General features: G+C 24.4%; 1 protein-coding gene across 4 annotated transcripts; it reads right to left on the bottom strand.

Annotated features, from left to right (window-relative positions):
- Positions 1 to 114: 114 nt before the first annotated feature.
- On the bottom strand, positions 115 to 25,568 carry TTLL5 (Tubulin tyrosine ligase-like 5). Of its 4 annotated transcripts, none has more exons than XM_029301173.2 (15): positions 25,285 to 25,567; positions 18,365 to 18,563; positions 13,970 to 14,053; positions 11,521 to 11,644; positions 11,129 to 11,235; positions 10,596 to 10,809; positions 7,190 to 7,446; positions 6,514 to 6,713; positions 5,793 to 6,010; positions 4,557 to 4,749; positions 4,291 to 4,444; positions 3,489 to 3,638; positions 3,239 to 3,389; positions 2,390 to 2,556; positions 115 to 1,357 (listed from the first exon to the last, which is right to left on the bottom strand). In XM_029301173.2, exons 2-15 carry the CDS (start codon positions 18,547 to 18,549, stop codon positions 1,159 to 1,161), a joined length of 2,403 nt encoding a protein of 800 aa, XP_029157006.1. In that variant the 5' UTR covers positions 18,550 to 18,563; positions 25,285 to 25,567; the 3' UTR covers positions 115 to 1,158. The 4 variants fall into 4 exon arrangements, with proteins under 4 accessions (XP_029157006.1, XP_029157004.1, XP_029157005.1 ...); XM_029301171.2 differs by having other exon boundaries at positions 4,291 to 4,456; positions 25,285 to 25,566; XM_029301172.2 differs by having other exon boundaries at positions 3,498 to 3,638; positions 4,291 to 4,456; positions 25,285 to 25,565.
- Positions 25,569 to 27,814: the final 2,246 nt, after the last annotated feature.

The following is a 27,814-nucleotide window of genomic DNA, read 5'->3' as shown; positions in this document are numbered from 1 at the left end:
TAACTAATATTTTCTACAATCATACTAATTCAAAAGAAAAAATTAAGAATTATTTAAATATCAAGTATTAGATGCAAATACAGAAAAGAAGAAAATTTTAATAATATAAGTATATTTTTCACTTGCATAATATATTTTTATTGTTTTACCAAGAATTACAATAATTAAGTTTTTGTATTCTGCAAACTCGCGAATCATACATAGATTTGCCGTTGTATCGCTATTATAATTAGTAATTTGGCCGATCGATAAATTGACGATTATTTGCATTAAAAAGGCAAAATTATCAAAGAGACAATTTTTTTTAAATCCTTAAGTTCTAATAAAATTGCATGAAAATTTCCTGCTTCTTCAAGGAAAAAAATATTTCCTGAGAATTTCAAATTTTCCAAATTTTTACAGGAAATAGAATTTAAGTTTTATTATTGAGAATTAGAATACATTTAATAGAATATATAGTTGAAAAATCAGAATAGTGCGGAATAAAATATGCGGGAAACGTTCTACTATAGGCTTTAGTGATCATATATATGTTTAGTTACAATTATTATTGCTTCTAGCAATACAGTAATGATAGTCAGCAATTTATATATCTCGTTCCTATATATATATTGAAAGATAGTGCCAAATATATTAAAGTTATATTAATTTATTGCATTCGCAAATATTATTAAAACGCGTTAGAGCATAGCCAAAATATTTTCCTTTGTGATTATATTTTATTAAATATTATGTATAAGATTCATTATGCGGTAATAAGGACACAAGAATATAATTGTGTGCCATTGATATTAAAATATCTTAATATATTAATTGAATCAACAATTTTAAAGAACATATATGTTATTCTAATAGACTAAGAATTATAATTATAAATATATATATTTTAATAATAATTCCTAGTTTATTAGATACATATCCCTAGTTTATTTTACACACCTATACACACATACATGCACTCAAACATACATACAGACAGACATATATATACATATATGTATATAAATATATATATATATATATGTATATATATATAATTCTTCTTTCTTCTTTTCTCTGTCTCTTTCTTTTTCTTCCTTTCTTTTTCTCTATTTTATTTCTTCTCTTGCTTTTTTTCTTCTTTCTTCTATAAAATATAGTAAATTGTACAGCATAATATTACCTATTAATTGAATTGTTACACCTGCATTGCTCTGTTGCAGCAACATTGGAATATATTCGAGACGTAATATGAGGTAAAGATCCGAGAAGATTAGCGCCTTTTAGAATACCGGCAAAACCGCTTTTTCCTAAGAAACTGTGAGTACATTTATAAAGGCGAGTTTGCAGAATCAGCACATCATCGAGATCTTGTTCGCTGTAATATAATATTATATTTTAATTTATTTTGTAGATTTTAATTATTTTACATATAATTTTTCTACATTTATTTTCTGCGTTCTCGAATATATGTATAATATAAAATATTGTTTTCTGCAATATATAAAAAATATTCCTTTCTTAGATATATATGAACGAGATGTGATAATTTGTCTATTATAACACTATATTATTATTTTCCTACTATATTACATATAAAAGCACACCAATATATAATAGGAGAATTATCATTTCTCGTTTATATATAATATGCAGAAAAAATATTATACAAAAGAGATCCTATTCAAAAATTATGCTCTTTTCAAATCACTGAACCTCAGCCAAAACTCATCATAGACTAAAAATTAAAAACGCATTTTAAAACTTGAATTTTCAACTTAGATGCGGTTCAAAATCAATGATTGTTACAAATTTTATCTTTCTGTTCTATGCTTTAAAAAATATGATTACATATTTTGACACTCTGCATCTCGATAAAAAATTTTTTCTCGAAAAATTACACGCAAATTTCATAAGCTACAACATTTTGCCTACAAAACACTATTTTTATAATTTTTATATGATTTTTTTGATCGAATTACAGGATTTTGTAATTAAATCTGTATTTTTCAAAACAAGAAAAATTAAGAAATTTTGTTAAATCATAGCGTTAAAGTTGACACTTCAAGCTTCAAAATGTTTTTTAATTTTTTGTCTATGATGATTTTTCGCGAATATATCGACATCATTTCTAAAAAATATAGATTTAGCTTTAAAATTAATAATTCGGTAAAAAAATGTTTATTTTTAGCACGGTACAAAGAAATTAAAAAAATTTTGAAAAACCACCCATAGCGTTTTAAAATTAAAATTACAAGCTTTAAAATACTTTTTTAAATTTTAATTTATGATGATTTTTCATCAAGTTTTAGTAATTCCAAAATAGCATATAATTTTTAGGATAGATGTTCCCTATTTTTTTTAAAGTAGTATATATATTGTTTATATACTACTATATATGTATGTATACCTTGCTGCAGCCAAAAACTTCTGAAAGAGTTTATTAGAAACAGTACGAGGCCGATCTACCGCATCTTCATAAAAATCCGTTTCTCTATTATATAGATGCAAAAAATCGGAAAGTTGTTTTGCTGTAATGGCAGCTCGATCCTTGTTACTTAATTTATTGCATGGTAGCTACGGAAAAAAATTATTAATTCAAATATGAATGATCTAGAGTTAGTATTTCTTATGATCTACATTCTACATTATAAAAATATTATTAAATTTTGGTTATTTGATCTACATTATAAAAATATTATTAAATTTTGATAATTTGATATAATTTTGTATTAGGTATTTTTTTTATACGTGCGTGTATACAAATTGATTGTAGGTGATCACGTTATATATCTTATCATTCTATAATTAATATGATCAAATATACATAAGATTTGATAAAATACATGACTGAGCTCGGAAGCATCATTCTTGAAAATAAAGAATATTAGATTGTGACGTCAGAGGTGAGAAAGCATCCGCTGAAAATTGTTAGATTTAAAATAAAAACATATTTTGAAACCTTATACTTCAGTTGGCTTTAATACACTCGGCGTTCCATTTCACGTATATGCGCGCATTTATGTATAGTACACATCACATTTACTATAGAAAACGCGCGCATATGTGTGAAACGGAACGCACTTTTAAAAATATCTCGAAAACTATCTTTTTTATCATGCTCGCCTCTGACGTCACAATTCCAACATTAGATGAGGAGCCAGTAGTCTTAAAATACTAATTTGCTAAACTATTAAAATGTCTTGTAGAATAAATTTATCTAAAGTATAAATTGCATAAATAACTATCAAATACATGCTGTAAATAAAAATGGTGACCTCAAATTGTACGATGAATGTTGGAGAAACTTCATAACAAGATCGCAACATACTGGATCTGCATTAGGCTGTGATATTTTTCGTAATATGTAGCTTAAATATAAACCAAAAGCTTTCCTCGCTTCACTAGGACTGAAATATTATTTATTTGATTTAATGTTTTTCATATAAAAAAAAACAAACAAAATAATAATAAAGCAGATAAAAATTATTTAGACAAAATTCACATACAACACAAACCTGAGCTTGTTGCCTTCTTGCATTAATGTCATTACTTGGCTTTTATATTTGTGCATATCTAAACCCAAATTCTCTTTATTATTTCTTCTATCCAAAGTTTGTTTATGACCCTTTACCAATGCTCTTTCGTATCTTTCGTATCTAAAATTAAATATATATATTTATTAACTTTTATAAAATTAAATAGAGTGTATTACAACTAATAATTCTATATTTTTGGTTATAATCTTTAAATTAAAAAATAAATTAAAAGATGTTTTAAATAAAAATTGCAAGAATTAAAGAATAGAATGTTAATTTATTAACAAAAATAGATTATTATTCAAAAAACAATTAAATTGATCTTGAAAATCGTTATCTATGTAATATTCAAGGTCATTATATTATCTTCAAAATTCTAAATTTTTTAAAACTTTTCCCAGATATTTAAGTATTATTTCGAAATTAGGATATTTTAAATATTATTTTAAAATGGAATTATATAAACCTGCCTGCATTAAATCTTGTATATCAAATTATAATATGCTAATTAAATAAATTGATAAATTATATAGAAAATAATATGTTTTGATATATATTTAATCATTTAAATAAGATAGATAACTTTACTATTTTAGCTTTAGAAATATGGATTTCATCAAATCAAATAATAGAAAGTTTAAGATATAAATTTGGATATATAAAATTTGAATAACATTAGAATCTGTTTTTGTCATTTTTTATCGATTTTTTAAATAAAAAATTATAATAAAAAACACATAGACAAAAAGTAAGTATTCATGATGCGACATACCTAGATAATCTGCCTAATGTTATTTCTGGAATAATATAATCAATATTATGATTGGCAACAGGAAACAATTGTTCATGTAACATTAGATTATGATTAGAATTAACATGTTGCGGTAACTTTCTTAGGCCAAACTGATCCGACATCATGGAGTCACCTGTAATTAAATCTAAAGCATAAAATTAATTTGCAAGATCTAGTATATTTGGTTTAACAAAAAAAAATTCATTTATACTTAAATTGATTATCTGACAAAAAATAATATTTACCCAAGTATTGCGAGTAAAGTTCCCAAGATTTCGGACTTGGAAATATTCTTACAAATCCACCTCTCCTCTCAAATTGTGCTTTTGCAGACGCTACTATTCGTTGTTGCTCTGAAGTTAGACCTTTAATTCTATTACTCTTATTAGTATTCTTTTTTCCCTGAGGTAGTGTTTCTGCAGATTGTACTCTTCTATACTAAAAAAAAAAGAACAAGAATTTGTTTAATCTGCATTATTATATTCCTTAAATCATTTATCTATAATTTGCCAGTTCCTACTTTTCAGACAAGAGAAACGATAATTCGCTATTCTTATCACTTAATTATATCTTTCTCTAAAAAAAGATAACAATATAATTTATATAATGCACTACTAAAAAAAATAGGGAACATTATTTTTCCTATTCTAAAAATTGTTATTTTCAAACCGCTGAAACTCGGCGAAAAGTCATCAATACAAAATTGATACCGGTTTAATTTCAAAATCAATAATTTGTTTTAAAAAATCATAGGAAAATAAAAGTAGCATTTTGTTGGAAAAATGTAGTTTGTGAAAATTGAGTAGAATTTTTCGAGACATTTTTTTATCGAATTGCAAATAAGTGTAAAAATACGTAATTTTAAGGAGCAAAATCATATGTTTGTTTTTGATACAGAACGAAGAATTTAAAAATTTTGAAAAATTACTGATATTACATTAAAGTTAAAATTGAAAACTTTAAAATGCTTCTTTAATTTTTTGTCTACGATGATTTTTTTCGCCGAGTATCGACATTGTATTAAAATAATATAGATTTACTTGCAAATTATGTCATTTGGTCAAAAAATCGTAGAAAAATAAAAAAAAGCGTTTTTTTTTAATTATGTCCATTTAATTCATAAATTTTAAAGTTGTTTTTCACACTTGTTAATATCGCTTATAGTTGAAAAAATCCAACTACAAAATCATGTCTCTAGTGATTACGTGACGTCATTATATCGCCGAAAACGAGCGAAGAGCGATACATGAAAAGATACCTTTACTTTTTAAGTTATTACAACTGTAACTTATTATTTTTCAGAATCTTAACTGTTAATTGTAACTATAGTTACTTTTTCAATAAAAAAAACTGTAACTGTAATTTTAGATATTTTTACAAAATAACTTTCTCAACCTGGATTTGAAAATAGCATAATTTTTAAGATAGAAAGTGTTCCCTACTTTTTTAAATTGTGTGTATACGCGTATAAAATAACTTACTCTAGTAATCTTCTTATTGGAATTAACGGCAGCACGATTTTGAGAACGTAGAATTGGATCGATGGCAGGTATGCCGACAAGAGTAAACAAATCTGCTATTAAAGCTGACTTAAGTCTAACATCTAATGGCGAATCGCATCCTAAAGAGGGAGTTAAATTTACTTCCAGTAACCAAGGCTTCAGCGTATCGTCGATTAGTATATCAAAGCCAAATAGTTCTGAAATCAAAACAATATATCTATATATGAAACGATGCATTATACATATATTTATATTTAAATTAATTATATTTCTATATAAGGTGTTTACCATTTTAAATAAGTTTACAGTGCTATATCTCAAGTAACAATCTGGCGTCATTAATGTCAAAATGACGTCATTTTGACGTCTAATTGCGTCACGATTATTTTATTAAAAAATATTATTTTAAATATAATATAATTATATTATGTAAATACTTTCTTTAGTGTTTATCATAAAATAATAATTATTCGTTGATTTTACATGCACATTAAAAATATTAATTTTTTAGCTTTTTCTTGTATATGTATAATGAAATATTTTTAAAATATATAATTCATATATTTATATTACGATATATTAATATTTTTAAAATATATAATTCATATATTTATATTACGATATATTAATAAATGTTAAAAAGAGAAATATATTCTATTTAATTTATATATTTATTAGAAAAAAATAATAGAATTATTACCGAAACATGTATCAGGATGTTTCACGAATTGCTTTAAACCACTGACAATTCCAGATGCAGTAGCAAGGATTGACTTTATAATAATATCTTCGATTCGCTGCATCAGCGATTCCGTGTCTTGGCCCATTGAACGCAAATGTCTGAGCAAGGCCGACAATGTCCATTTATGTCCTACATTTTCGGCGTCAGGATCTTCACTCCTAATCATATATTAAACCCTTTCTACATACCTTTTTTATAGCAATTATTCGATTTATGTTATTTTTTATTTGCAATTAATTATAGGCTCCTTTTTATTTCTCTATAATTTTTTTACCTTAGCTTTCTATCTTTTTTCCTTCTGTTTCATTCGTTGTTTACACTACTACTTTGTCATATATTCTCATCTCTTATTTTACTTCTTTTTTCCTATTATTTTTGTTACTATTTCGCAAATTTTGTGTGAATTTTAATACTTACATTATAATACAGAGACATTTGAAAATGTTTAAATAAAGTAACAAGTAAAAGTGTATATCAACAATTTATATTTGTTAAGTGACTATTCTATGCAAATAAGTTTTGTTATCATTTAAAGACTTGAACATATTTAGCTAATTTTTTATTTCATGTTATTTTTCGTCATAGGTATATAATTTTATCATAATACTCTGACTATATATTATTTATAACTTACTTTACATAATCCACGTGAAATTTATTTATACTGTAGTTGCAAAGATGCATGCAAGGATTCCAGATGTATTGATTTCGGCCGTCATATTTAACAGCTGCAAATCTCACTAAGCCTTCTTCGTATAAATAAATTAGCAGAGGATCGTAATTCGTTACAGCTACGTAGAGACGTAAATCGCACTTGTGTCCATCAACTAAAAGCGGATTGTTTATGTATTGTGCTACGATAACTGATTCATCCGTCAGGATCTTCTCAGGCTATAACAGCATAATGAACAATTGGATATAAATATATTATATTGTATAGGATGTCCCAAAGGAAATTGCTGCAACTAATCAGTTGTCATTTTTTAATGCATGCAGTTAGAGAAAACAAAAATTGTGTCGAAATGAGGAGTCTGCAATTTTTAATGGATATAAATAAAATGTGTCCATTTTACATAACAAAGTACATGTAAAAAAGAGAGAGATAAGCGAGATAATTTTCATCAAAAAACAAAAGAATTCCATTAATTTGCAAAGGAACACTGAAAACTTAAATGATATGTACAATACTATTTTGAATTTATTTTAGATATCGGTATTTTTATTAATTTTAATCTCTCCTATTTTATTTTATTTCCGTTTTTATTTAAGTAGAGTTTATGTATAATTTGTTTTTACCATTTATGAAGTGTTTAAGAAGCGTCCCTATGTTTATATATTTTGTTTATTTAATTTTATTTTATTCGGTTGACTTCTATTTTTCTATTTTTCTTTTTAATTGTGTTATTTATTCGAGAGCTTGTCTGTGTGTCGGTTTAATGTAAAGTTATAAGTCAAAATGAACACTGCTGTTCTTTTATTACTTTCAAGTTTGTCATATTCTGAGTTTAACACTTTATTATATGTATGATTTTCTGTATCCGATTTTTACTGATATTTTTATGTTTTTTTTAACTGAGATGTATAACTTAATTTTTATAGCCTGAAGAGGACCCAATTCGTGATGGAAACGTTGCGTCTTTTTTAATAAAAGATTTTTCACCTTAGCCAGTGTCGGTCAATCAATTTCTTTTTATCTTTATTTCAAAATTTCAACTGGCAATCGGATCACTTTTTTGTTATAAATAAAATGCTTACCAGTTTATTTTATTAAAAAAGTAATGAAAAAAGTGCTAATAATCACATATGTAAACTAATGATAAATATTTTCCAAGTGCCGCACCATTTAAATTTGTACAAAATTTTGTTCTTTTACGGAAACTCGTAAAAACTTTTTCCAACATGTCATTTTTAATGTTGTTGACAATTCTTTCAATAGGTGCTATTAAATCTGTAGAAAATATTTATCATTTATGTGATTTTTATGTGATTATTAGCACTTTTTTCGTTATTTTTTATCGATAAGATAAACGGATATATAAACATTTTATTTATATCCATTAAAAACTGCAGACTTTCCTCTTTCCAACAAAATGCTTTCTTAATAATTGCATGCATTAAAAAATAATAGCTAATGAGTTTTAGCAATTTCCTATAAACACCCTGAATTTAGATTATATCAATTGTAAAATTGAATAAAATTGCTAAAAAAGGATCCCGTCTTAAGACTCCTGATTTTTCAACCATGTTGGAATTGTGATTTTTATTAGCGTGTGCTTTCTCGTTCTGACGTCACAATCTAACATGGCCGCGGCGAGGATCCATTAGTGTAAATTATAAAATTTTCTAAACTTCTGTTTTTAATAACTTATTATAAACGCAATGAATAATGGTTAAAATCATTTATTCAAGTGATGACTTTGACCCAAAAGATTAAGAAATGAGATCCCCTTTTTGTCATTTTTATCATTTTTTTCCTTTTCTCTCTCTTTCTAAAGCAATTAAATTTCAGGATATCTCGAATCTTATAAAATTTTTTTTTTAAATTCACTAATTTTCTAGCTAGTTTTGTTCATTTCAGCTACAGAGAAATTTTTTTAGACTTTTTTTGGTGCATCTTTCTATAACAATAAGTAATTTTTTTTATTGTATGCATTTTCTAATACTTTCATTCATACGAAAAAAAATAAAATGTTTCAAGTGTTAGATTTGAAAATATCATGAAAATGTCATGAAAAAAACTGAATAGTTTTATAACATAAACTTCTTCATTTGTATAATATTTTTATTTACTTTTTTTACTAAAAATTACAATGAAGAATATTGTTCTCCTTTTGAATAAACACTAAAATTTATTTGCATATTTAATATAAAAAAATAAAATAAAATAACAAAAAAATTAAAAAAAAAGAGTAAAAAAATTAAAATAAAAAAATTAATTATGTCCGCTTCTAGAAAAATCTTGCGGACGTCCATGTACATATTCAATATTTTATTAAGACTTGGAATATATAGACACAAAGATATTTATAATTATATTTTAAACACATAAAATTCACAAGTCAACCCGCGAATTGTCTGATTATTTTTACAATATATAAGAGTAAAATTTTATCAAACAAATAAATACTTTTAAATTTCTTTTCAATAAACTGAGAATTTCTTTCCAGATACACAAAATTCCTAAGAATTTCAAGTTCTCCAGATTTTTCAAGATATTTTAAATCTCTCTACTTGATGATTAAAAATAAAAAATTCCATTGCATAACAGATTACACAAAATACATATATATTATTTATAATAACAATTATTAATTTTGAATAAATAAATGAAATAACATAAACAGATAAATCTTTCCATTTTTTAAATATCTAATTTGAAAAATTAAATCTACTTATGCAATATTGCATATTTTTTAAAAATTATTATATTATGTAATAATAATTGGTTCAATTATAAAGTAATTATATTTATAATAATTATTAATTATTAATAAGTTAATTAATTATTAATTGATTAATTATTTATTAATAATTATTAATTATTTAATAATTTATGTTTTACATTAATATGTTTTTTTAATATAATTTTTGGATATCTTTTATATTAAAATTTTAATTTTTTTAATTCCTACGATGAGATAAAAATAATTTTGAGGAAAACCCTGCAACATCTTTAGAGGCTGCAGGACAGAAGAGAAATAAAATATTTCCCATTGATCAAAATCGCCAAAACAATTAAAATATTACTCTTAGACCAGTTGAGAAACTAAAAAAATCCATCCTTCGAGGAGATCCATTTTAGATTCTGGGAAGGACCAATTATGAAGATATGCATTAATAAGTACTAGTTGTAGCTTTAAAAATGGAGAACTCCAAAAGAAGCTCAGCAAAATAGAGTTTTTCACTATATAATTAAATTAACAACGAACTTGTTGCACTAAAGGGTGAACAGCAATTAAATTGTTTCGAATGCATCATACGAGTTGTGTATTTAAAGCAATAAAAAGGCATTATAGAAATTGTTGTGCGTGTATTCTTACATTATTAACAATGTAAATACCACGGCCTCGTGAGCTGGCTTTAGGCTTAACAATCCATGGCCCTCTATATCTAAAATGTGCTGAAATCAATTCTTTGGCTTCAGTAGGCAGTAAAAATGTCTGAGGTATAAAATCGAGATTTCGAAGGCCTTTACTTCTCTGCATAGCTTCGATGTTTTTGTAAAGACGGTCTTTACGGGTAATTTCATAAGATCTAAAAGATAAAGTCTTAAATAAAATTGAGAAGAATTAGTCAATATTTTTATATTCCGTTTAGTTTATTATGAACATTTAAATATATTTTTGAATATTTTCTTTTTAGTAAAATTTATATAGATATATTTTTGAGTAATTGAATGTGGATATTGAATATTTGAATTTCGAATATATGCAAATTTGATTTCAGTATATTTTAATTATTTAAATTGTTCTAAAAATTTGTTTTGTTAAAATTGTTTTATAAGGTTCCATATATAAATCATTTTTTTTTTTACTTAAAGAAACCGTTTCTTAATTATAATGTTCTTGTTTACCTAGGAAAATGATTCACTTTTTGATAAGGCAATAAATTCCGCAAAACATCTGGCTTAGGATGATTTCCCATCCATAATATATTAAAATCCATTTCATTCATAGACACCTATAAACAAAAATATTAATATAATGAGATTTTTACTCATAAGACTAACGAAAAATATTTTTTGTTATTTTACTCTAATTTAAACAGATAATACTTAAAAAAAACACTTTATTTAATTCACGTGCTATCTATTTACACAATTTTAATTATCAATCTATAGTAATTGAATTTGTGTGAATTTAAATTTAAAATAGAAATGTTTTTTTTATTTTTTTAAATGTATTTTATATGCAAAATATAAAATTCACATCTCTGAACAAATAGTATATATTGCTAATACTTTACCTCCATTAAGCCATGTGATTGCAGCAAAACATTAATAAGTTTAGTGTCTGTTTGAAAAATCTTATAAGTCATATGTAGCTGTTTTGCAGGTGGATTTTCTGGTGGCGTGGCTAAAGCGGAACATCTGAGAAATAAATAGAAATAGTTATTTGAAGATTTAAACAATCTTAAAATTACAAAGTTGGATTCGACCATTAATTAGCTATTGAAAAATCCTTTTCCACAATTAAAAAAGTACTAATAATAATGAACTGTAGATATTATAATTTTATCTGAAAAAAAAGTTAAAAAATTATATTTTTTATTAGCCTTTTTTAACGTTTTAAATTTTTTTACATGAAATTATAGCGTTTGTTATTATAATTATTAGTACTTTATAATTATAGAAAAGTATTTATTAATTTGTATCAATAAAAATATTTGGTAATTTGAACTTATAAATTTATAAAATATATAATGATGAAATAAGGCTCGTATAATAATAATCAAATAAAAAATTAGCAAAGAAAGCCGTAACAAGGTGTTCGTGTTTATATGTAATACTTTAATATAAAAAATTTAAAATACAGACGTTTCGATTTGATTTCAGATCATCTTCAATGTAATAACCTAATAATACAATATATAGCTATATGCAAAGTAACGATCAAAAAACTTGACAATTATTCCAGAAAAGTCTTAAGATAAAATAAAAATAAAGCGACAATAACGCACGCAATCTATAAGTTGAGTAAATATAAACTGAAACTTTCCAATCTGTAATAAAATAAAAAGATTAGTGGTCAACTTTTTATCGGTAAAACAGATGGCTTTAGAATTTTTTTAAGGATATACATACGAGTATGTATATACAATTGTACATACAAAAACAGATGGCTAATAAAGCCATCTGTTTTAGCTATAAAACGCGAAGTTGACCACTAATCTTTTTATTTTATTATAGATTAAAAAATCCTTTTCCACACTTTATATTACTGTTACTTAGTGTTTAGTGGGAATTTAATTACAAAGTAAATTGTATTTTGTTTTAAGAGTCATATATTGTATGTTCTTACAATATTTTTAATTAAAACGAAACACAGATATTCCAAACAAAAAACCATTTATTGATTACGTTTTAATGATTTCAAAAAGAGCTACGTATATATACAAATATTATTTTTACTATCAAAATCAATTGAGAACTTTTTAATTTATTAACTTAAACTTATTATTATTAAATTGTTTTAACTTATTATAAACTTATAGTGTGTTTCTCTCGCAGCAAACGATTTTTCTGTCCAAGAGAAAAATCGTAATTATCACTAACTGTTCATTACTTAGCTTTGAGTCTATTAAATTTTTTATTCAGTAGATCATATAAGAGAACAACATATGGGAAAACCAGCTTATTTTACCGGGATTCAATTTTATATACAGGATTAGTGCAGCGTTTATTAAATTTTAATCAGTAAGAATATATATGAAATTGGAAGAGTAATGAGTACTATAGTGCATCGGTTTTAATAAAAATTAACTTTTTATTAAAACTGATTTATTATGTATAGGGCATAAAATATTTTTTTGATGTAATATCAATTAATTAGAATAAATCTCAATTCAAGATTTATTTTAATAATTTTTATTAATTAATTCGAGATTTATTTTAATAAATCTCTGATTTTTCTAAAGGAAAAGAGTCAAAAAATTTTAATCTGTATTAAATTAAGAGCCTTCCTAATTTCTTAGTTGTTTGTCCAAATTTTATGATCTGTGCGAGAATATGTACTCAATGTGGCGGATTTTCACACAAAGCGCTCAACTTTTCGTGTTATTTAATTAGATAATATATACAAGGTATCCCATAGAAAATTGCTGAAACTTTAATCAGCTGTCATTTTTTCATGCATACAGTTATTGAGAAAACAAAAATTGTGTTGGAAAGAAGAAAATCTGCAGTTTTTAATGGATATAAATAAAATGTTTGTATACCAGTTTATTTTATTAATAAAAAGTAATGAAAAAAGTGCTAATAATCACATAAAATCACATAAACTAATGATAAATATTTTCAGTGCCAAATTTAATAGCAATTATTAAAAGGATCGTCAATAATATTAAAAATGACATGTTAGAAACAATTTTTACGAGTTTTCGTAAAAGAACAGAATTTTGTACAAATTCAAATAATGCGCACTTTGAAAATATTTATTATTAGTTTACATATATGATTATTAACACTTTTTTCATTATTTTTTTTCAATAAAATAAACTGGTATACAAACATTTTATTTATATCCATTAAAAACTGTAAACTTTGCTCTTTTCAACACAATTTTTGTTTTCTCAATAACTGCATTAAAAGATGACAGCTGATTAGTTTCAGTAATTTCTTATAGAACACCCTGCATAGACACCTAAATAAAAATTAGATAGTGTTTTAGATCATTTCTAATTTATATCAACTTACTTAAAATATAATACAGGTGTCTTTTTTCCATGTGGTCCATTCAATAACCATTCGTTGTTTTGTGTATTTCTTGCATTTGTTGTACTGTAAATAAATATTTATAAAATGTTAAATATGATTTTAAAATATATATCTTCTTTGAAGTACTTATCAATTTGAAAGATATGAGTGCCAAAAGCTTGCAAAACACAACAAATAGTGGCAGATTTTGATCATTTATTTGACATATGTTTAATTTAAACACATACAAAATTTTCCAAAATATTTAATAAAGCTATTAAAAAGATATGTGCAAATTAAATTTATAAATAATATTATATGATTCACTACTTTAAAAAAATGCATAATGTTATTAAGAAAAAAATGACAATGTCTTCATTAAAATTAAAACTTTTCGATATTGAATAACAATTGAAGCGTTGTTAGCATTGTGAGATGTATATGTACTAAACAAAGAGAATTTCTCATTTTCATTAATGACAAGATTAAATTAAGACGCTTTAGAACATTTTTTTCGATAATGAGGCATTAAAGCAAATGCAAATTTTACATTTATATACAATTTTAACGAGCATTTAAAAGAAATTTCGTACATTAAAATTCTTAAATTCTCGAAACTGCTGTTAGTGCAGTTATAAGATTTCAAAAAAAATTACAATCCCTTCGAAGATTCAAGATCTTCAATAAATATCAGCCATAATATTGTAAAATTATGTATTTTCATTTTTGGATTCATGTTTATAGGAACTTCTTTCCTTCTTTTGAATACGCTCTAAAATACGTCCTTAAAATCTCTGACATAAATTTAAGAACACCCTGTATATTTGTAGATATTTAATTAAAAAATATTTAATACAGCACAGAAGTAATATACGTAAAAATTATGCAAGCACATAAAGATCCAGAAAAAAGACACTTTTTTGCGAAGTATATTAAATAGAGTTAAATGCAATATTTGGAAATTGATATAATATATATTTTAATATAGAAAGAAAACAAAGGAAAAATAAAAATGTATATATTAAAATTTATTAATAAAAGTTAAAAAATGATGTATAATCGAAGAGCAAAGAAAAAACATTCAGAAAAATTATAACTTAAAGATATAATTAAATTTATTAATAATAATAAAAAATTAATGAGAAAAATTTTATTAAAATTAAAATGTAGTAAAAAGAACTTGTTATAATAAAATGTTTATTGTTACAAAATAAAATGTTACATATATTATTTAATATAAATAGATATATTATTTAATTAAATAATTTAAATAAATTTTCAAAATATGCATAATTGTTAGGAAATATTTTTCGCATCCTAAAAATTAGGCTATTTTTCAAACCGCTGTAACTAGAAGATAAATTATCGTAAGATAAAAAATTAAAAGCATTTTGAAATTTGAAATTTCAACTTTAACGCATTATCGGTGAATTAAAAAATTTCAATTTCCTTATTTTGTGCTTTAAAAAAAGAACACATGGTTTTGTTCTTTAAAATTACATATTTTTGATACTCTGTAACTCGATAAAAAATTTCTCTCAAAAAATTCAACTCGAGTTCCATAAATTACATTTTGTCTACAAAACATTATTTTTTAAATTTCTTACAATTTTTTTCTGATCAAGTTACATAATTTTGTAATTAAATCTGTATTTTTTAAAACTAAAAAAATAAAAAAATTTTGTAAAATCACAGACAGCGAGCAAAAGCTTGGCAGTTTCAGCTTCAAAATGTTTTTTGTCTACGACAATTTTCCTTTGAGTATCGACATTGTTTCTAAAACATACAAGTTTAGTTTGAAAATTAATAACTCGGTCAAAAAATCACAGAAAAATGTTTGAAATAGCATTTTGTTAACAAAATGTTGTAGTTTATGAAATGTGAATAGAATTTTTCGATATAAATTTTTTGATCTATAGCTGCAGAGTGTCAAATATATGTAATTTTAAGGAGCAAAAAGCAATGTGTTTATTTTTAACACAAAATAAAGAAGCTATAAAAAGAATTAAAAAACCATCGTTAACGCATTAAAGTTAAAACTGCAAGCTTTAAAATGTTTTTTTTAATTTTTTGTTTACGATGATTTTTCGCCGAGTTACAGCGGTTTGAAAATAATCTAATTTTTAGGGTACGAAAAACGGTCCATTTTTTAAAATAGTATATTAACAATAAAAACAATTTATGCAACATTATACAATATAATTTGTATATTTATTTGTTTCATATTAATTATTCTATATATTGTTTATTAAGAGAGAGTTTCAAATTTTCATTAATCATATTATAAGCATCTTCCCTATAAGCGCATGATATTATTTAATATTTAAGCAATATTCTAGGCGTATTTTTAGAATATTTAATATTCTAAGAATACGCCTAGAATATTAAATAATATCATGCGCTTATAAAGTTTAGATATTCATAATAAGAAACTAGTATTAGTAAATACTAGTAATAGAAACTACTAGTAGTAAATATCTTTTCATTTAAAAATATAACGTCACAATCTTACATGGCCGCGGCGAGGTCTCAGGAGTCTTAAATTCGAATTTTCAAACATTGAAAATGCAGACAGAGAATGTCCACCATAGACATCTTTGTGACCATACATATATTTTTGTGACCATATATATATTTCTATGCTAGTTAAACATTCGACATATTCATGAAAAGTTTTATTTTGACTTTTTTTTAGAAAATTGCTTTGTAACAGCCCTGATATCTTACAGATAATAAATATCACTTTAATATGGCTTCTTTCGATCAATAGAGATCTATACTGTGGATTTTTAAAAAAATAGTATTTTTTATCTATTGTTTTTATTTTAATATGGCGTCTACAATTGTCGATTCGCAACAATATTTGAACAAATTGTATGTATAAAATAAAAAATATAAACCCATCTCCTGGTTTAAATTATACTAAATTGTAATATATAATTATTAAAATTAGACTGTAAGAAGATTAAAATATAAAAAATTGTTTAAAAGATTTTAGGAAATTTTAAAAGAATTTTTATATTTTGCGTTTGTATTAATCAATGATTGTTAATCAAATGTTCGAGAAAACATATATGCAGAAAAAAATAAATATCATTTAGAAATAAATAAACACTTTTTAAACATTTGATAATGTAATATTTAAATTTAATAAATTCTAATTAATTTCTTTCAATGTATCCATACCGTTGTAATATCATATATAATAAGACAAAACAAATATCAAAATTAAATAAATATTACTTATTTTTCAATAGATCGAAGCTCAAGAGTAAAACAGAGCAATACATTAATACACGTGATGTTGCGATAGATAGAGCTGCAATCTCTTGCAATCTAACCTAACAAGGACAGACATAATCGCAATTCTATCTATCGCGAGATCACATGACTAATCCACCATTCTGTTTTATTCTAAACCTCAATTTCGCACACACGTATTTATAAAAATTTCACACAAAGTATTCTTTTTTATTAGGCTTTTAAACTTATATCTGAAAGTTTACTTAAATTCCTTCATGCAATTCTGAATTCGGACTAGTCTTATATTTTGTACAAACTGCAAAACTTTTATATTACACAAGTAATGTTACGCACTGACGCCAGAAGTCTATAAAAAAAGTAATTTTGTAACTTTTTAATTTTTGATATAAAATGAGAATTCCACTTTATTACTACATGTACTTTAATCGTGGAAAAGCATTTAATATTCTATCCACTCAATAAACAAATATATGCAAAAAATAAGCATTTGGGTCGGTAAAAGAGATGATTTTAGGATCCCGCTTTCCACTTTAAATTATCACAAACGCAAATAATTGCCCTACAAAAGGCAACTATTAATATAAAATCCAAACTGTAATCTTTTTCTACCAATTTAAAATAAATTTCTAATCTCAAAGAATTCAGAATATCGGACAGATTATTAGAAATAAAACAGATGAATAGGAAATCATTTAGTGCCTATTTGAAGCGAAAAATAAGAATTTAATTTTTGTGTAAATTAAATCTCGAATTCTATAAATTAAACATAATTTATTTTATAATTTGTTAGAATTAAACGATTCAATTCGTTGTGCTACATGTAACAACGATATTACATGTACTTATAACATGTTATATTCATGAGTAGGAAATTATAATTAATCGGTAGTTCTTGTGTTGGTAATATTTATGTATTATTATAAACACAACACTGAATATTAGGATAGATATTAGGACGATATTTATTATTAAGTAAACCTTTCAACACAAGAAAAAAAATTTATCGCTATGTTAATAAATAACTTCTTAGAAAACAGTTTATAACACTTGTAAATCATTTTGTATGTGTATATTGTGCATATGCAAACATGTGTGCGTGCGTCCTTGCGCGCATATGTAATTTTTACTCACTTTTCCAAGTTATCAGATGTACAGGGTTTATATACAAAGGCCTCCAATGTTTCCTCACTGCTATTGGATAATTGCGACATACCGGAAAGACTGGAAGAGGACATAAGCTCTTTTGTACGCTTCCTTTCCATCCTTTCTATTATATTAGTATTATTTCTTTTGGTATTGTTTCTTTGGGACATCATGGATTATCTGAAAACTAAAATTTAAAAATATATATGATATATATATATATATATATATATATATATATATATATAGAAGAGTAAAGTTTAAACGGGAAGGCTCCTATTGATACTCGCCGCGGCCATATTAGATTATGACGTCAAAAGAAAGAAAATACATGCTGAAAAATTGTTATGTTCCATATTTAAATAAAAAAATATTTTGATGAAACACAACTTTGAATGGCTATAGCACACTTTTAAATACTTCGAAAACTATTTTTTCCCCTTAACATTCAATCATCAACCATAAAATCACAGTCATTTTACAGCTGTTGATTAATTAATTATAAAAAAATGGAAAAAGATAGTTTTCGGAATATTTTAAAAGTATGACATTAAATATTCTAAATAATGTACAATCTAAATAATCTAAAATTATGTATAAGTTTTGTATCTTTCTTCATGACAGAATAGCCTATACTTTTTGCATGGATTATTATAGAAAGTATAATAGAAAATATTTGAATTATAGATCCACATTAAAATAAGTATATTTTTGATCAAATTGCACCTACTTTTACGATCATTTTAGGACAGATTTTAAAATAGCTTTTCGAAAAGCTCTTACTACAGTTTTGGTTCCAAATATAAAGGGATGTTATATATACTGTTTTATATTCGTATTCATACAAAAATACATTTCATATAAGAAATATTATATTAATATTAATTATATATTAATATTTTTCCAGGCATTACGTAAAAATAAAAATTCGTAGCGACAAAATTGTAAAAACTAAAGAAGCATAAGAATTATTAACCAAAATTATTGATTTGGTGTCATTGCCAGAGGACATTTTTTGAGAAAATTAAAGCGGATATTTCCGAACCGATAAAACATCGTCTTAAATATTATTTCAAATATTATATGAATAATATTTTTGAATAAACCAAGTAAAGTCAATCTGATTTTTTGTATTTACAAGCTTAAACGTAAATAATTTAATTAAAAGATATTATATCGTACATTAAATAAGTTTGGAAATAATTATGATCCGTAAATGTTTATAAATAATAAGTTTTGTGTATTCTTGGTTAACAAATAATAGTTTGTAAAAGATTAAAATATATCTTATTTTCCATATAAATTCTATATACTTTTCTGCTTAAATTTTTTTGATGTGTAGAAAATTAGGAGAATTGCAAGTAACTATACAGAGATTTGGCTACATTGAAAATAAGGAAAGCTCTGACATGTTTACAATACAACAAGATTGTAAAAAATTACGTCCTTTCAAATGCATGAGATAGATTAGACAATGGTCTCTTTGTTGAAAACTTTTTAAGATTAAGCGCGCTATTATTTAAAAATGTAAATATGTTATAAATGTAATTTAATTGTCTTTATATAATTGTTAAAATTTCGTATATTTAACTATATTATAATAAATAACAATAAATTGATTTTAATTATATGTATAATAAAGTTTCAATTTAATAAAAATTATAATTAAACATATGTTATCAACATGTTATCTGTCCATAGATAAAAATATTTTCAATTATAAAACAATAAATTCCCAGACAGAATCAAAATGTCCAAAAACGGGTTATAAGACGGCTTTAATATGTCTTTAAAATGTCTTTTACAATTAGATATCATAAGACGTCTTATGTCCTGATTTTGAATATATTGCTGTTAGTTAGATAAAGTTTCAATATGATGATGATAAAAAAATAGTTTAAATTATACATATTATTAAAGTGTTAATTACAAAAATATAATTAAAAATGTAAAATATCTATAAATCTAGAATATCTGTCCAGATAAAAATATTTTCTTTATATTTATAAATACATTAATTTTTTATAAATAAAATTAAATTAAATATTTATAAATAACAATTAACTTTGTGTTATTGTATGAAAATTAAAGAATGTATATACTGGTGTGTAAGGCTTGATACTTCTAAATGGAAAATTCGACATTTTGTCTCATTTCTTTTTAAAATTTTCGAAAATTATGGAAGAAAAAAGATTTAAAAAAATAGGATATTTTCAAAAAATCTGATTCTGTTGTTATACATATAAAGTAGGCAATCTTACAATTAATTCCTATCTTACAATTAATTAACCATTTAGGGATTAATTCAGATATATTAAATTTTCATATTTTGATTCAATTAGTAGATTGTTTCATGCTATTGAGAATGCATAATTTTTTTAATAACACATCATATGTATAAGATGTGTTGCATGAGAACTAAAAAAATCTTAACCGATTAATCATAATATACATCCCAGTAAGCAAAAAATCATTGCTACAACGTTATTATTATTGTCAAGTATGTAGTTTTTAACATTGTATGCAACATCATTATGAACAAACTTTGACATCGATTTAGAGGTTTCGGTAATGTTGAAATTAATGTTTTTAAAATATTTTATTAATATTATGAGAGAATTTTTTAAATATTTATAAAACATCAGTTAAAATATTTTTCAGAATATTTATTAATAATATTTTAAACATATTTATACAACATTATATCATAACGTTTAGAAAATTTATATAAAATCAACATGATAAAATGTTGATTAAATATTTCTTGCTTACTGGGATATGTCAAGGTCAAGATTTTCTGTATCAGTATTAAATAATCACTATTGAAATAAATGTATATGATATCAAATATTATTTGTTTTTCTTAATATATACATTTAATATTCTTAATTCAAATGTAAAAAAAACGTGCATTTAAAAAATATATAGTATACAATTTGCATCCAATAATGTATACATAATAAACAAATATATGTTTGTTTTATTAAATTAATTGAATTAATTGATTTATCTTATTATTTTATGCATAAAAGCATTAAAATGATATAATTAAAAAATTAAATTTGATATCAGTTATGCCCATGTTTTGCTTGTGATTTGCCTGATAAAACCTGTTTATAGAATCTGATAGGAGATTGACAACAGAAATCGAGCGGAATTTGTAATTCCTAACCGTTTAAATAAAATAACATGGATAATATCTGAAAGTTCTTAGTATTTGATTCAGTCTTAGTAAACTTATACCATTGTTATATACATAATTAGCCAACCAAATCTGTTTGAACAGATTTTGCCAAGTGTCTGCTAGACATTTTTGTTATCAGAAAGGCTACAAATTTAGTCAGTACACAGTCTGTTAATTTGATTATGTCAATAGATTATCAGCAGACTAGGATCATTTATAAAAGTTCTTAGTATTTGAATCAGTCTTGGTAAACTTACCATATATGAATGTTATATACTTAATTAGTCAACCAAATCTGTTTGAACAGATTTTGCCAAGTATCTGCTAAACATTTTTGTTATCAGAAAGGCTACGAATTTAGTACACAGTCTGTTAATTTTGATTATGTCGATAAGACTATCAGTAGAATTAATAAAGCTATAATAAAGCCTGATGCTATAAATGCTGCAATCTGCCATCAGATTGCGCGCACGCGCAGACCTTGTTCGTCAGTTTCTGCGATCTAGAATCTAGAGGCCTAGATTCTAAGCTTTTACTGCAATCTATCAGGTTGGGTGAGCAGGCTCTGCCGATAGATCAAGCCTAATATGGACATAATTGATGCCATTTGCTTGCAATTTATGAATACATCTGTTGCCAATCTTATATTGCAATCAATCATGCTGTATTGCAGTTGTTACATACATTATTATAACATTGCAACTTAATACATATATTATAATTTTACATCATATAAGTATATTTATTATATTACTGACACAAATAATGTTTATTGAGAAATGTTACCGATAAATAACCTGTTAATTTTTCCTCTAATAAATATAACATGTAATTTAACATTGATTCAACATAATTAAATAGAAAATAAATTAAATTGTAAATGATAATTAATTTTAATTTATACAAAGACTTAGGATATAATTTATATAAGGAATCAAACATCTAGTTTGTGCTTCAAATAAAAAATAAACAGATAATTTTTTATTTAGCCTATCGGTTCCAAACAATCAATTTGATATTGTGAATTCTTTGTTAGCCTTATATGGAAAGAAATTAAACTGATGGAAACAGTGGCCATATTTTTTATTTTAATAAATGCGCTTTGCAGTCTTTAAATACATTTCTAAGAATACGAGAAAATATGTCAAATAGCAGTAAGGCAAGGAATTATCGAATCAAATATTAAAAGCCTTTAAATATCGATCTATGTTACTATTATGTTCAATTTATATCGCCAATCTAATGTCATACAAATTACATTTTGTACAAATCCTGCTTGATTTTTGTCACCAATCTGCTATGTTTATTTTGGACAAATTTTGCTTAATAATTTCTAATTTGCTATCAAGTTATATATCAACAAATTGCATTATATTTCTACTGGAATTCTAATATTTTCTGATACAAACAGATTTTGCATGCAATTTATAGTTTTTTCTGCCAACAAAATTTGTGTAACAAGATGTTTTATAAAATTTTTTCGACAGACTGGATTATTTGAGCTAAATCCTCACAAACAAATAATTTTATAAAAGATTTCATAGTATAAAGAAATCCTATCAAGGTAATTTTAAAGACAAAAATATAAAAATGAAAAATTTTACCTTTAACTTATACATAATTAACCTAATCTAATATAAGAAAACATTAATACTGCAAAGTACATTTTTCTTTTTCCATTTTATTAACTTGAGTAATTATTCAGTTTTGCATTCACTCAACTAATTAATCATTATATCATTTTTGCTCCAAAGTAATTTTAATAAAAAGTGTTCTTATATGTTCAAAATAATTGATCAATATATACGCATTTATTAATTATATTAATTATGTTTCTATTTGTATATGTGTGCATTGTATATAGATATTTATAAAAAAATTATAAAATTATATAATAAACATATAGTGAACAAGTACATATACAGAAAAACATCAACTTTTTCATTAGAAACTTTTTATTGAAAATTAAATTTGTAAGAAATTTAAAAAACCAGAAATATTATATAAATCAAAATTTTTCTAAAATAATATACACCACATATATTGTTTAGAATAAAATAAAATAATATTAAATATAATTTAGGATATTTGCCTGTTACACTTTTCACGATAGGAAATCTCTTATTTCTTGTCATTTTTATCATAAAAAAACATTTTCTAGCATAAAATTTTCAAAAAAGAAGATTAAAACTAGAAATAATGCAAGCTTTCTCGCCTTCTGGTTATGAATTAAAATTAAAATTAAAATTATTACACATATACACATAACATAATGACATTTCAACATAACATTTCATGTATTTTCTTTTGTTTTACAATATAAAAATATAAAATAATATAAAAATCAACACAGAAAGTTAATTCCTAAAACTGTAAAAGAAACTTTCAAAAAACCTATTTTAATTAAGTATTAATTAATTATTGAAAAATATGTTCCTATAATTTATAATTTAATTTTGCAAAAACTTTAACACACTTCTATGAAATGGGTGCAAATTTTTCAATACATTTTATAAAATCTTACAAAATTTTCACTCGCATTTTGAAAATAATTATATATTTATTGCAAAAAATAGAGTGAATATATGTATATGTAATATTACAATCATAATACATCATGCAAAAAAAACTTTTTTTACTTTTTCTTTAAAAAAAAGAGAAAGTTTTTAAATTGCTATAAAATTTTGTCAAATTTATTAAATTGAAAATAATAAAAATAGCATTATAAAAATAATAGTCAATAACAATTATAATAGTATCTTAAAATAGAGAAAGAGAGAGAGAAAGAGTTGTATAGTATCTTTCTAATTATTTGAAAATGACTTTTTATTTGTTTGCATAATATATATTTATAACAATTTATATCAATTTTTATATTAATTTCTCTACATTTCCTTAAATATACTTCTATGAAAAGTAACTGTCTTTGCTTTCACGCTTTCTAATTTCGAATTTCATTATGCAACATATAGAATATTTTTTAATTATTTAGCAAATTAGTTTAATTATTTAGTAAGAGTATCTTTAAATTAACGTTTATTTTTATATTACTATCTCTTAAATTATTAATATATATAAAGTTAAAGTTCTTGTATATAAAAAAATAAAACATTTTAAGTATAAGCAATAGTAGATAAAGAAGCTGTAATTTCTAAAACAACTTAGATGGTCTATATTTTAAACTTTTTGTTTCTTAAATACAGGCCAAAGCAATTAAATAGGAAAAAAAATCGCTGCAAGTGTTATATTTAATATCGCTCGCGTGTAAAATCTAGATTAAAACCTGTGAAGGTGAACATATAACATGAAAATGCAAGTGGAATATTTTTTAAATATAACACGCGATTAATAATCATTATTTAGATATAGATAGATAGATAGATAAACAATTTTATTGTCCTCCTCAAGGATTTAATATGATAATAATCATTATGTATATACAATTGTTAATTACAATATAATAATCTTATTTAGTTACATATATCGTTTAGAACCACAAAACGGTTCCTTGATGTTCCGTCATTCTAAGAAATCAGTATTAAATCGATCGTGTTTATAATAGCGACTCCTATATTGAATCGAAGAATGACAAGATGCTTATAATAATATTGACAGATGACAAGCTAACGTATCGCCGTATTTGCTTGTCAGAAATATTAATGAACACAAGAAATAATTAAAGAAACATATATTAATATATATGCAATCTATGATTTATGCTCACCGTGATATGCTCCAATAATGATGACTTTCATTGCCTGTCGATGTTTCTCCTTCGCAAGTCGACGCATCGCGATGACGACCTCCTCATTTTATGACATTTAGACACAAACCACGACCGGTACTAACCGTAGCCATATCATATGAGAGCGCAACTGCTTGTTTCTATCAATCGAACGCTTAAATTAATGCCTATGTACAAACGGCGACGAAAGTCGAAGGCCGAGCGAAATCGCGCGACATCATGAAGATGAAGAACTGGAGAAAGCATGTATGGTTCTAAAAACGTAAGGGGGATCGGTCGTCGCCATCTTGGATGGAAACGTTCGTTCATTGGTGATTATTGGAGACGCGGTAGTTGCTTAGCAACGCTGAGGTATTCAAATGCACAAGATGTCCCATTGCTGAAATTAATCATCTATAATTTTTTTAATGCATGCAGTTATTAAGAAAATAAAAATTGTGTTGGGAAGAGGAAAGTCTGCAGTTTTTAATGGATATAAATAAAATGTTTGTATACCAGTTTATTTTATTGATAAAAAAAGGTAATGAAAAAAAGTGCTAATATAATCACATGAACTTACATATAAACTATAATGATAAATATTTTCAAAAGAACAGAATTTTGTACAAATTCAAATGGTGCGCACTTTGAAAATATATATTTATCATTAATTTAACATATGTATGATTATTAGCACTTTTTTCCTTACTTTTTTCAATAAAATAAACTGATATACAAGCAGTTTATTTATATCCATTAAAAATTACTGACTTCCTCTTTTTTTCAAACCAACATTTATTTTCTCAATAATTAAAAATAAATGACAGCTGTGATTAGTTTCAGCAATTTCCTGTGTGGGACATCCTATAAAACAAACCCAGATAGACAAATATATGCAAACATTTTATATATATACTTTAATTGTAACGCACAATTAGAATAACAGTATAAAATTATTACAAATCATTTTAATAAGGTTATGAGTAATGGCAAATTTTGCCTATTTTTGGGACCTCGAATTTCAAATTTTTTTTTATGTCAATAAATAATATATACTATTAAATGAAATATTAATCCCAGTAAAATTTCAAGATGAGCATATATATATAGGCACGGTTTCGGAGATGCAAGGGAGAAAGTGATAACTAATTATTAGTCATCAGCCAGTTTTATGAGAAATTATCACTTTCACTTCTTCATATATCAAACCGTGCCTATATGCTCATTTTGAAATTTCTGTGGAATTAATGTCTCATCATATAGTAGCACTATTTGGCATAAAAAAAGTTTGAAATTTGAGTCCCAAAATTCGATCCTATATATAAGATATAATGAGCGAAAAAAACAGGTTTTTTTGCCATATCACTCTTTTAATTGTGCATTATGTTGTCATACTGTTAACATTCCAGACAGCAAAATATATGCATTATGTACTCATATTTCATTAACAATAAGCAATTAAGTTTCTATATATATGTATGTATATACATAATTGTATAACCTCATAACTTTACATAATTGATATCGCTGTGTTTATAAAATAGTTGCCGCTGGCCGCTGCGCCGGCATGAGTGGCGCGACTTTCCATACAGATAGTGGGGACACGATATTAATGTTAGTGAGCGTATGTGTAGAGAAGAAGTAGCTTAAACGGAAAGTTCGCGGGGGGCAAGTTATCCGGAGTCTACTGTACCTATTTAATAATATATATACAGGGTTTGTGAAAAGTGTGGAAATCCCTAAATAATTTTTGAAAAATCAAAATACATGTTTTACCGTTTTTTAATATTTTCATTTTTACAAGAATTATTTAGGGGTTTTCCACACTGTTGACAAACTCTGTATAATTCACAACTATATTATTAAAAATATAAATATTTTTATATATTTAAAGTGCGGAATAAAATTGTAATGTTATTGAGATATTTCATAAAAGTAAATAATATTTTACTTTATTACTTATTATTAATATACAGAGTGTCCCATTTAAATTGTATATCCCCATATAACATTAAGCAGAAAATGGTCTGATAAAAAAAATTTCAGACAAAAGTTGTTAGATTTTGAGGGGAACATCCCATAATAATCCTGACCTTATCGTGAATGACCTTAATCAAGGTGACCTTCAAGCAACTATTCATGATCAAACTAATGGTACCACCGACCTTAATTATGTCCTCCTCGAAACCATACAACTTTTGTCTGAAACATTTTTTCTACAATCAAAAATAAAAAACTTATTTGGGATGAGATATTAAAATGGGATACTTTGTATAGTTACCATATATTAATATTAAATAATTTATATATTTTTTTACACTGAAAAAATGTTAACTTGATTAAACCTTTTAACTAAATAATATATATAAAAATAAATTTAATAAATTAAATAATATATTAAATCTCTCTAACATAACGTTTACATTTGACTTAAATATACTATAATATATTATATATATGTATATAATATATATACAGGGTGTCACTTAATTGGCGCCTACTATATTTACATAGCGATATTCCTCGTGGA

The sequence above is a fragment of the Nylanderia fulva genome, unplaced genomic scaffold (assembly GCF_048542155.1).
Source record: "Nylanderia fulva isolate GAGA-0341 unplaced genomic scaffold, ASM4854215v1 Scaffold59, whole genome shotgun sequence".
Taxonomy (NCBI): domain Eukaryota; kingdom Metazoa; phylum Arthropoda; class Insecta; order Hymenoptera; family Formicidae; genus Nylanderia; species Nylanderia fulva.
This window is presented reverse-complemented; position numbering and strand designations above follow the sequence as displayed.

Coding starts and splice junctions, on each gene's coding strand:
- TTLL5 (XM_029301171.2), bottom strand. CDS start 18,549: ATGATGTCCCAAAGAAACAATACCAAAAGAAATAATACTAATATAATA. Junction 11,645..13,969: donor ACACCTGTATTATATTTTAA/GTAAGTTGATAT, acceptor TTTATTTCTCAG/ATGTTCCGCTTTAGCCACGC. Junction 4,750..5,792: donor CCAATAAGAAGATTACTAGA/GTAAGTTATTTT, acceptor TTTTTTTTTTAG/TATAGAAGAGTACAATCTGC.